Here is a 13,036-nt window from a genome sequence, read left to right on the forward strand (position 1 = left end):
AAATCCTAGTTCACCGTAATTAGATTTATAGATGGCAGATATGTTTCCTGTGCAGTTTTCTTGAACAATAAGTAATACATATAATTCAATAATAGATGTGTGTTTTATAGATAATGTTAAAGCGGGAGCTCAATCACTAAGTTGATTTGAGGAATGCAGATATAAAAGAGTTTAAAGCTACACCCAAGCGAACAGCTAAATACACAATATGTGGCATTCTATATACCTACAATGTTTGTCTAATGCTACAAGACAAGAAAACATAGTGGTGATTTTTATTTTCTGCAGTTAGGCATGGACAACTGCACACCCATAGCCCCCTTTATTAGACAAAGAAGGAGAAACGGTACACTTATCAGATAATCCTTTTCTCTTTCTGCCATTATGTTTCTTGTTTGCTCTTTGGGAGAAATGGGCTAGATCAGGGGTCTGCAACCTGTGGCTCTGGAGGCGGTACAGGTGACCAAAATAGAGGTGCAAGTGGGGGACACTTATGGCTAACACCACCTACAATTGATCGCTAAGGCATCGTCAGAAAATAAAGAACTCTGCCCATCAAAATAATCTACCCTGTTACACATTGCTGGAGGCTTCTAGCACCTGAACCCCAATTACTCAAGATTGGGGGGTACAGGTGAACAAAATTAAAGCTGCAAATGAGGGACACCTGTGGCTAACACCCCTTAAAATTTCATCGCTAAGGCATCGTCAGAACATAAAGAACTCTGCCCATCAAAAAAATCTACCCTGTTACGTTAGAAGCCTCCAGCTTCTAATGTAACAGGATGATAGGTTACAAGCTGGAGGCTTCTAGGGGCATAGTTCAGTGTTAAATTTATTTCAAAGTAGGCCTACACATGCACACTTGTTGTAACAGGTAAAATTAAAAAAATATTAAAACTTTTAAAAGTTTATAAACTGTGTTATGTTTTGCGGCTCCAGACTATTTTTCTTTAGTGGAAGAGGAAGCAAAATGGCTCTTTTGATAGTAAAGGTTGCTGACCCCTGGGCTAGATGATGCTGAAAAACCTCTAGTGAGGCTGTACCTGACCTACTGCATCTTCTGATGTATATTGTGAGAACACAAGAGAGGAGCTTGCACAGCTGTATAGGACTGATTGTAAACCATGCAGGTGAGGTCTGGAAGTCTGCCTAAATTATCAGGCTGCATTCACATTTGCGCAGTCCAGCACTACACACGTTGCAGCTCGCATACTGCATGGTAATATGTGTAACCCATGTTGGAGCACTCCTTCAATGCGCCTTACTGCTGGACATGTAAAGAGTGACAGTTGATATTTTTCATGACTATCCACTAAGGAAATAAAACCTTCTATACAAAGCATGCTATGTACACAATATTGTCAAATATAATGATTTGCTACATACAATATAAGTTGGGAGGATGTATATATAATCTTTTACTAAATATTTTGTATATGTTTTTATAATAATTTTGTTTTTAAACTTCACTAATTTTCTAAATTTAGTTCTCTCAAAGGAATTAAAGGCAGCATTTGTTTCTTCTTCTACTCCCACCCACACAGCAGCAGCAAAACCTGCCTGCATCAACTGACTACATCCTAATACATATGTTTCTATGAGGTCCAATCTGTTTATAAGCAGTATGCAATATGTTTAGGAAAAGCAGCTGTGGACATAGAAGATTAGTTCATCTGTAAATCGGTGCATCCATCCTGTTTAAGCATTTACTTCTGTGTCCCCATTGCATTAAAAATATTTGACATTTGCTATGTCAAGGCAATAATTCATTAGTCATTTTCCCTTGCAATACAACTGCCTAGAATGTAACACGTGTGATTTTACTCTGCTGCAGAGACAAAGCGACAGTTTCCAGACTATTTGTTGCTAGATCAAGCAGCTGTGTACATTCTTCGTAGTTTGGGTCATGTCTCAGAATATTTTCCACAAGAGCAGGCATTGCTACCTAGCTAGCCATGGCTCAGCCTTGTCTTTCATCCCAACAGGCCTGGCATAGAGTTTTCATTTCATAAACATTTATTCTCATTGCTTTTAACAACTGTTCCTCATCTGTGGTCATTCTGTAACAGGCTGGTTTGATAGAATGGACCCAATGTACTTTACTGCCATTAGCCAAACCTCATACCGTGACACATGAATCGAGTTACAGGTCTTTGAACTGTTTATTTGCTGTACTGTTCTATGTTTATTGCTACAAGGCAATTGTAGCGCACTTAAACAATTAAAATAAAATACACTCTTGAAGAATAGAATGTATTGTTTCAAAGTTTATTAAACAGCGTACTGTTTCTTATAGTTTTTTTTTTTATAGAGACACTGTCATGAACAAAAAACAAAACAAAAAACAGCATTGTAAAATACTTAATGTAAGCGTGTAGAATAATTCCAATCTTCATTCCTTTGCACAGTCAGAACCACATTTAGAACTATCGGCAACCAAGGAAGTGCAGATATCAGTGGGCTACAGCTCCCTACTGCATGTCGTGGGTAATCCATGGCTGCTACATCACCAGCATGTCCCTTTAGAGCTGCAATAGTTTTGTAGCAGCTCTTTTTGGTCCTTTTTGGTCCTTTTTTCCATCATAGTAGTGTCAGATTAGTGAAGGCTAGATTTAATCCGACAGGTTTGAGTTATTATACATTATTTTTTAATAGTGTTGTGCTGTCATTACAGAGCTATAGGAATTAAAGCAGAGCACCAACTAAATATCTTGCAAAGTTTTGGATTGAGTGGCAGAGGACCTTCTAGATATGTCCCAGTTAGATACAACCACCGTCTATGTTTTATTGTATGTCATGATAGGCTATACATAAAAGTACTACATTATTGTATAATCATTATTCTTTTCTTTTTGGCTTTTTTAGGAAGGCAGCTGAGAGAAAATTCTCCATGAATGTACGTCACAATGATGATGACCGACCAAATCCCAGTGGAACTGCCACCCTTACTGAATGGGGAGGTAGCCATGATGCCGCATATAGTAAATGGAGATGGGTCACAGCAGGTTGGTTACATTAGTTTCAATGTACATAATATTAACATTGCTAGGAGAGGAAAGTCTGCATATGTCACCTAAACCATCGTTGGTTAGGTGTTTGTTTTATGCTCCCACCAAAAGGTGTAAGTTATTTGATTATATATGAGGACATACATTTAAAACCCACTAATTTACCCCAATTTTTATCTGTTTAAAGACCATACAGGTACAGTATAATACATCTTGATTGAGCATCGATTTAAAGCTCTTAAAGCAGAACTAAAGCCTCGACAATTACTTATTTAGCTGTGCTGGACTGACATAACTCCCCTTCAGGCATGTGTTAGTTCATCCACCCCCAGCACAAGCAAGGAAAGTTGGGTTTGCCGGGTTCCTTGGCAAACCACATTTTTCTTTTATTAAACTGCTTAGGCCCATCTACTTTGCCATCTTCACAAAATGTTTGCAAACCCAAAAAAAGATCTTGGAGGGCTGATCATTAGCTACCATGTCAATAAAAGACTGACTACATATTGTTATGTACAGCAAAACATCTCCATATAACAATTAAAATCCTAAAAGGGCCAATCAGCCACACTTATGATATTCCTAAACTGAACACTATTCAACCATATAAACCAAGCTCTTACACCAATTAAACACTTTTATTTTACATACTTTGTGTTCTGAAGACTTTTTTGTGCTACTACTATGCAGGTTGCACCACCAGAATAAACTTCTTTCCCTATAGACATTGTCAAGGGGATATTAATCTACCACAATGATGACATCTCTTCACTTGGTGTAGGCTCTATACATGTGTATATAGCCCAGCCTTTGGTTCTGATATTCTATTATTTTGTAAGAACATTTTTATTCACACTTTGTTTTTTAATTTACTATAGTAACAAGTCATTGATGCATCTTGCTGAATATTCTTTTTTGTATTTATCGTGGATGCAACAAAATTTTCCATTTGAGAAAATGTGGGATTTTTATTTCTTTTGTTTAATCGGCCCTTTGTTCATTTTTTTTTCATAACCACAATATCAAATAATAATTTTATGGTTGTTCAATCCCATGCTGTTTAAAACATAAACCATTTAAATGAATACCTTCACAATATGAAACTACATTGCAGTGGTCATATCATATTAAAATGTGATCATTGTTTCCTTTTTGGAGTTTCTCTTCCCCTCTCTTGTACATGGGTTAAATACAGTATAAAATATAAAAACCTTTAATAACAGAATTGTATAATATATAACAGATGTCACAGAGGACTCCTTCATTTAGAAAAAGCTAGGAAGCTTTTGGAAGATGCTGCAGATCAGAGACTGGAGAAAGTACAGCATTTTCTCATGTGTGTGTTTACTTTGGCTCTCTTTTTAATGGAGACTTTTCTCATATTTATAAAATTGTATTTTTCTTGCAATAAACCTTAACAATTTTATGACTTAAATATGTTGTTAAATATTTTGTTTTAGTCTGCTTGTGGAAAAATGTATTTGTCTAGAAAAGAATTGGAGTTTCTAAAGCAGGATCATGGGTCAAAGTGTTTTGCTTGTTGGTGGAATAGTATACTTTATACTTAAACTTCCCTTACCCTAGCCCTGTACACCTAGAATCCGACTGCCAGCAAAATAGGGCACCTAGACATCAGGATGAACTTTTTTAAGCCAAAGTACAGCCTAGTGTGGCTTAGAGTCCTCAGGGTGGGCCAAACAAACCAGTATTACTATTGCCAGATGCACTTATTGTGTGCTATGCTACCAGTATTGTGATAGGTAGGCAGCAGTCCCACTTTTTAGGACATAAATAATATTTGGGGCTTATCTAACATACATGCAAACATGTGAGTTGATGCCCGGCATGCCTTTATGCCATGGTTGACTTTTAGTCTAGCTAAATTTGCTTTTGTTAAATTTCAGTGTGCTACCCTTCAGCGCTAACTTCACAGCAGTGATTAGCTGCCCAGCCCTGTAAGCGTGGTATCTTTATACTGCATAAATAAAATAAACATTAACATGACTAGAGAGCAATGCTCTGCAAGTTGAGACAGCTGCTTGGAAGGTTTGAAACTAGCTGCTTGGAGCAATTCACACTGTACAATACGTGGTATTAAATGATAACATGGAAAAAAAGAAATGACCTAAGTGCAGTTTATATGAAATAAAATTTCACATGAATAGACATTTAAAGATGAAACTCCATAGATCACAGTACCAGGGAGCTGTTCTGGACAGCCGTGTAATCATTGAAGTGCTGGATGGTGATAGTTTGAGTGAGTTTGTTTTGATGAATGTTCACGTCTCACTGCAAAAGCTATTTCCTCCTGACCTAAGAACTATTTATATTGGAGGTATAAAATGAAATTGTCTGTCTCTACATCATCTGTTTCTTATCCAAGAAATATAAAATACTACATAGGTTGAGGAATGATAATACGCACATACATATAAATTTCATTGTAATACGAAGCCTACATTATGTAATGCATTTCATGCCAATAAATCATCTTGTGACACATAAAGCTGAAGGAGAAAAAGCCTTTAGATTCCGGCAACTTGGGCTGTAATGGAGCTTCAACTTTTATCTCTGCTGTGCATTTTCTAAAAGAAATGCAATCCAAAGGAAGATGCGATATACTTTGCTGTTACACATGATTTTGTAGCATCCCTCAATTTCAAACCACATTGTCTAGTAACATACTGTCCAGGTGGCACATACAGCTACCCCCCCCCCCCCCCCCACAGCTCTATACAGAAAAACCTCAACATCTGCATATATATTTAAATACGCATGTTTTTAGTTCCCTATGTCTCTGGATCTTATGGAAGGTAAATTTGTTTATTTTGTCATATGCTCAGTTTAAATTGGATACGTTTGTGAAAGATTTACTATCCGAATCCTATGCCTGGTATTTTCACAGTAGGCGTTGCATTTGCATGATGCCCTGGCTCTAATTTTGCATCAAGGATTTTTTACATACTCCTGTATTTTAGCAACGTGTCAGTTTTATAGAGCTGTAATAACCTTTTTTTTTTTGTAGTATCTTGAGGAACATGAACGAATGACAGTGGATTGTGTAGTAATTTAGGGACATGGTTCATAAAGCAGAGCAGGTATCAGAGAACATTCTCTAAATTTACTTGTAGCCTACATAGCGTTTTCTCTTCTTTTTCTGCATCAACAAGGGCAGAGTGACCTGCAACACACTGAAGATGTGAGAGGTAGGAGCCACAGATAATAAACAGTGTGCTGTTTTATGCAGTTTTTTTCCCTTTTATTAGACATGGAAAGCCACTATTACATTTGGAATGTTGATTTTTTTTTATTTATTTATTTTAAAGGCAAGTACTGCCAGAAAGCCCATTTGTAGAATCTTTATTTCCACAATGTACAGTTGATGTTTCAGACCAAACACTTCAGATTTCTCAAGTAGCTTGTTCTTTGATCCAACACTGTGCTTGTGATAAAAGAAGTCACTTGAAAATAAGTTGCTATTGTCCTTCATATTATATTTGCTTTTATGTATGCAATTAGAGGCTGAGGCATAACCTTACCAGCAACATAAACCTGTATGAAGAAGTAACTGTAACTGGCCAATAGCTCTGGGCATCAAGTACTAATGAGAACTGGGTTTGTGTTTCAATTGCCACTGATAACCTGGCTAGATTAATTGACTGTACAATGTGTGTTTTATCTTTGTACCTGTCAAAAGAGTGGGGAACTGGGGAATCGATTATCACTTTGTTTAAAACTTAATTTGTGTTGCAATGCAGGATTGCTAATTAAAATACATTTTCATTTTATGGTATTAAATTTATGGAAGAAAGTGCAGTATTTTTAAAATATTGACAGCGGTCACCTTGTGAATGCTACTTGAAGTGGCAGATGTGTATTTTACCTGAGTTTGCAAACTGCTGCTAGTAGGCTTGCCAAGAAAGACAGTCATAAAGATGTGTCCTGTCCCTATCAGCGTGTTATACAGACAGAGCTTCACCTCTGGTGCTGTTGACCTAGACGATCTGGTGCTTTCAGTTTATTTTATAGATAAACTAGCAACTCTCATCTTGACAATGATGCCTGCACTTTTCTGTTTCAATCACAACACTAGATCCATTCCAGGATTGCTGGATCCCCCAGCTTCCCTGTTGAAAGTGTATTCTCTCCAGCCTTGGAGAGCTTTAACAAATCAGGCCAGTTATTTTGGCTTAAACTATTACTAGTCGAAATGTCTCAGTTACACTGAACTGGAATGTTACAAGTAGAAAATATCTGTGTATTACAAAAAAGAGATTGTAATAGTGTAATAGACAAAAAAGTGTATTGATATTTTTAAATCTAAAGGAAGGATGAACGCTGATGTATTGTTCAGTTCACTTTTGCCTCTTGGTACTTTCCAAAATCGTTTCTTCCTTGGGGCTGGGAAGTCACACAACATAACAGTACTTTTCTCCACCCTTTCCAAAATGCAAAAAACATCTCTGAAGTTAAAATGTAACTCCAGCCATTTAGATTCAGGGGAAGAGATAACATTTTTTTTCGAGTTTTTATTTTTGTTAGCTCATTGAGTGGATTATTCCTTCATTTTTGTGCCTGTGAGACTTGCACAAAAAATAAGGGTTGCCTGGCATCACATTTTTTATACATAGAGGAACTATTCTCAAAGCCTCTTTACCTTTAATTCCTTCGGGCAGACCGATCACTCTGGGCTTGTACAGCATCTGGTCCTGCGCCGTCCCGACTAGCGTCCTGGAGCCGGGGGCCGCCATCTTCGTCTTCTCTTCAGGGTTCTTCATCCTACGTCACCCGATCTCGCGCCTGGGTCATGCGTGATATCTGCAAATTTTCCTCTTTCAGCAAAAAGGTTTCTTCTGCACAGAGGCTCCATTCCTTCTCTGACCTAATAAAAATGAAATAAAAGATTTTGTCCTAACTTGGTCTTTAAGTCTGAATGGGAGGAACAGTAGTGCATGAAGATGCATTGTGGTGCGCTGCAACTTATTTGTGTGTCAGATTTCTATTGCTTTGAAGTCCCATTAAAAATTAACATGATGTGCTAATAACATGATGTGCTAATTCACTGAACATGCATTGCAGTAACTCTTGATATCACAATGCACGGCACTAAAAGTAGTTATGGGTTACCGTGTTGTACAGAAAAGTAATGAACCCTACATTCTCACTTTAAGTGACTCATCTTGTATGAGGTAAGTATTGGGACTGTAGCTGCAACATTTCTTGTCATCTCATTATCAAATGAAACCATTACCTACAGTAATCTTTGTGGGAAGATCAGCAGTCTGGTTTATGTACATCAGGAAGATGAAATCAACAAGCCTTTGGCTTGTATGACTTAGGTCGATGATTTCAGAAATATTTTTACCTCTGGCTTGTGAGACACTGGATTTATTAGGATTATAGAACCCATCTTTAACATGAAATTATATTGAATAATCTAACAACATGCATAGCATAGCCAGACAGAAGCAATAGGGCTCATTTATTAGAGATTGCATTAAAGTATTATCGTACCTTTTTAACAATAAAACATGGAAAGTATAGGAGTAAGGAGGAACACACAGACTACTATGGTTCAATCGCAATTGGCTACTGGTAGCTACTGGTTGATAGAGCAAATCTATATCCCATTTTAAAGTATCCACTGTGCATAATAGATAGCTATTCCATTATCATATCTAAAACAACAATTTTACAAATCAACTGGAGATAAAATTATGGTGGTAAAGACCTATAGGCTGAATTATTTTTCCTTCACTTCAACCACCACCATCACTTCTCTATACAATATTCCATTTCTGTAATGCCTCTTTTAGGCAGAGATCTGAGCAGCAGCCTGTTTGGCTTCTAGTGCACCCCATTTCTTTCCTTACATATCTGCTGCTTTGACACCAAGACTTAGTTCACCTAAAACACATTTCAATATTTTATTGACAGTTTCAGAAAAATCCCAACAAGTTACAAAAAAAAATCAATGAAAATTCTAGAAGTAAGGAATAGTAAAAAGAACAAGGACCCAGTTCAGTTTGTTCCAGATTTGTTTTTGCTGAAGATCTCTAACTAGTAATAAGACTTGGTTTAGGTTGAAGTTTATTTTATTTTATCTTCATTAGTTCTCTCTACTCATCATGCCTGTAAAATTTTTGAAAAAAAAAAACAGGTTTTCATGACATACCTAATTTTATACCTAGTGACATAATTTGCTCTTTATGATGCAGACAGATTAGAACTGGTGAGAAGGTGTGACAGGTGCTGTACAAAGCTTCCTGAACACAGAAAGCTATAGTAACATGTAAATGCTGTACCTTGGTTACTGAAAGAAGTCCAATAAATCCAGGGACTATGAGGCTGGAGAGGTAAGGGCTAGATGATGCTGGATTTATCGGAAAATGATGCAGGCTTATTCTATCTACCGTGTTTCCCCGAAAATAAGACACTGTTTTATATTAATTTTTTCTCCAAGAAATGCCCTAGGGCTTATTTTCAGGTAGGGCTTATATTTTGAGAAGAACAACAAACCGCATTTATTCTTTAACAAAAAAATTAACATGTATTTCAAATGTTATTACATTCTGGAACATCAAGGGGGAACCCCCAACTCACCAATCAGTCCTGCACCACCGTGATCACTGTATCGTTGGTGCTCTGGAAGAGAGATGGGACAGCCTTATCCGCGCTGTTCTCCCTTCACTCCCCCCACCACGATCAGTTCTGCACTGCCGGGTACACTGTGCCGGCGGTGCCCTGGAGGAGAGGTGTGGCATCCTCCGCGTCCTCCCTTTTCTCCTCCCCCCACCACGATCATTTGTGCAGCGTCGTATTACCGGTAACGGAGAAGGAGAGATGTGACAGGCTCAGTCTGCCCTCCCTTCACATCTCTCTCTACAATCATCAGCTCTGCACCTGGAGAAGTGATGGGTTGTGTGAGCCTGGAATACCGCTACGTAATGTAGTGATGTTGTGACAGTCCTGCGCTAGTGTGACAGTCTGTGATGTCCTTTACTTCCTCCCCCACCACTATGTACAGTATGTGCTGAAGATATTCTAAGGTATTAAGATAGGGCTTACTTTAGGGGTAGGGCTTATATTTCGAGCTTGCTCGAAAACAGCCAAAAATCCTGCTAGGGCTTACTTTCTGGGGGTGTCTTATTTTCGGGGAAACACGGTAGCTGTAGCTCCTAATACACATTGTGGGAAGCTGACATTATGCAGTAAATCAGAGTAAGCCATTTCAGTTAAGCAATCCTAACTGTGCAAGGCTGAAAGTAAGGCCGCATATACATGTCCATCTTTTGTCACTGTAAACGACAGATGAATAAATAATTGCTGTACAAACAGCGCTGTTCTGTTCTATGGAGGGGGTTGGAAGTTGGGGTGGGTCAGCAAGTGGCACCCCACTGTGCTCTTCTCTATTGAGTTGTAGTGTAGTCCTTTATCGTCAGTCATCCACCGTTTTTTCAGGACATACACGGTGTACATCTTTAAAAATGTACACTTGTTTCATTTAAAAGTACATTGTGCTATGCATAGAATTCCTACTTGCAGCAATTGTTGTCTTTTTACCTGCTTGGAAGTCAGCCTTTATTTAGGAATCTGGGCAGAGACTGGGGTATGAGTTTGCAGATTTGGATGCGTGAGTATATAGGATATTCTTCTCTCCTTTACAGTGTTAACGTGGCTTGGAAAAAGATGTTTCCTGACTTTCTGGCAAAGGTCTGCTTGAGTGTTTTCCAGCTGGCTAATGTAATACAGAGAACAGCTTTGTGCAGGGTAGACATGTATGATGTGACCTGGATCTATTGCAAAAGTGGTTGAGAATACTTTGTGGTGCACTGAAACAAGCATGTTCAAAACTTTGGCTTTCACTGCTACTATGCAGTGATCTACCCTGTGAAAATACACAAAGATCCTCCTATACACACACTGATATATATATATATATATATATATATATATATATAAAAAATTTTTCTGTAACCATCAAATATAATTAGGAGGGTACTGCAAAAACAAAAGTGTTAGATGATGTTGGTTACCTGTCAGCCAGGAAGTGGGACAAGCTCTTTCTGATTTGCCTTAGCTGCTAAGAAAGAAGCTCACAGTGTGCAGGTAAAACACAGTAAGCAATTTTAGTACAGTAGAAAAGCCTACTGTGCAAGACCATAGGTAAGACTGGAGTAGAGATTTAAATTAAAATTGTTTTCCCAGGGGTTTGGTAAAAGCTCCAGTATGTTCAATAAAACCACAGCTACCCCAGTATGAAAATAAAATTCCTCCTACGAGAAGTCAGCCCTGGCTCTCAGGATTTGTTTACATGAAGCTGTGTGGTTACCACTTCACAATCACACAAAACTGAAGGTTTGCACCAAGCAACATTTGACCTATGCAGCATTCATCGGGGCAGTAGGGTACAGTTGACGAACGTCTGTCAACCAGCCATCAAAACAGCCTCTGGAGGCTCATTCATTTTAAACAACCAACACAATGGCTGATGGGCAGCTGGCAAGCTGTCAAGTGCCTGGAAACCACAGCAAAGCCATTTTACAAAACAAGCCCTTAAGGAAAATAAACAATCATATGCTGAGGACTACAGAAATTTGTAAACATTGGGCTAGAGGTCAAAATGGAACTAAGAATCTATATAGTTAAATAAATGCATCCCTAATCATATATGAAGCATTGATAAATAAACAGTTACTTACTTTATTTTACAGTTGCTAAAAGTGAATATACTAAATACAAAAAAACAAAAACAATGTGAAATGTTGATTTGTTTCTATTTCTAACGTTTGTATTTATATTTAAAATGATGGTTTTACATCTTTGACTTACAATATTTTAAAATCTAGTAAGAGGCAGTCTTTTGTGTGCATATAAATAGAGCTGGCTTGCTCTCTTGAAGTGGGAAACATTTTTAAATTATATTTCTGTCACTGGAAAAAGCTTTTGTGATAGCTTCTAGTGACACCAGAAGTTCTGTACTATGGAGACAGGAGAAGGGAGTATGAGCAGAAGACCTCTATAGGAAATGACAGCAATTGTCCCCATTAAGTCATTTAGCGATCTGCCATTGCGGATCATGAAAGGACGTGAGGGTACCAATGTACACATGCTAGACTTTTTTCCAAGATGATCATGATTGTTTCGGGCAACCGTTGTCTACAGCAGCGGTCGCCAACTGGTGGTCTGCGGACCGCTTGGGGGACACACCGGCCAGTGCCCTGGACCATGTCCCCGGTACTAATTGCAGGCTCAGGGAAGTGGGTTGGTTGTGTCTCTGGAGAAAAGGAGAGTGGGTGGGTTATGGCATCATGACATCACTATGGGGAAAGTTACTTCCCCTTTGAGTGACCCCCAGCTCCCCGCACATGCGCGGTCCGGGCCGGTAAATTTAGTGGTCCGTTGGTCCGAAAACATTAGCGACCACTGGTGTGTGTGTTTCAGGCTGGAGGTTAGGTTGTGATGCAGGTAAAGCTTCCTCAAGCCATCAAACTGCTGCTCTGGGGTAACATCTACCTGTGGCTGCCCAATAGCGAATAAATAGGGGGGGCAGTGAGCTGTTTACTACCACTCACGGTCAACTGTCCAATCTGCAAACTGGTTCTTTAAGGAACAGCGCAGCAGTGTGAATCTCTTGCTCCTGCCACAGGTGTGAACCTGCACTTAGTGTATATTGAAATATGCCTTTATGTCCAATAGCAGCTCCCCAGTGACTGTTTATTACAGCTATATATAGTTTATGAACCTTTTGTTTGGCGCTGCAGAACTTTTCCAGCATTCGCCACCCCCCCCACAGTTCATGCCAACTCCTTGCAGTGCGATGTGGTGAACATTAAGAATAGTAAGACTATTGCAGCTGAACATTTTTTTTTTAATGAATAGTTTGAATGACAGTAATTCTACACTGCCTTTTTGTCATTGGAAACACCCAGGAAAATAGATAAAAATAATGAAGAGAAGTGCTGATGGTAATGCAGCAGTTCAATAATCAGATTAGTTAACTTCATGTTTGTGCCTGCTTTACTTTG

The 13,036-nt window shown here is 38.5% G+C and overlaps 1 protein-coding gene across 1 annotated transcript in view; it reads left to right on the forward strand.

Annotated features, from left to right (window-relative positions):
* FNDC3B (fibronectin type III domain containing 3B) overlaps positions 1-13,036 on the forward strand; it is a 176,960-nt gene that overhangs the window by 43,892 nt on the left and 120,032 nt on the right. Inside the window, exon 2 of the mRNA XM_072408114.1 lies at positions 2,869-3,008. Within this exon, the coding sequence (XP_072264215.1) occupies positions 2,898-3,008 (111 nt within the window). The 5' untranslated portion in view covers positions 2,869-2,897. The remainder of the gene's footprint in view (positions 1-2,868; positions 3,009-13,036) is intronic.

Source organism: Pyxicephalus adspersus, chromosome 4 (assembly GCF_032062135.1).
Source record: "Pyxicephalus adspersus chromosome 4, UCB_Pads_2.0, whole genome shotgun sequence".
NCBI classification, from domain to species: Eukaryota; Metazoa; Chordata; class Amphibia; order Anura; family Pyxicephalidae; genus Pyxicephalus; species Pyxicephalus adspersus.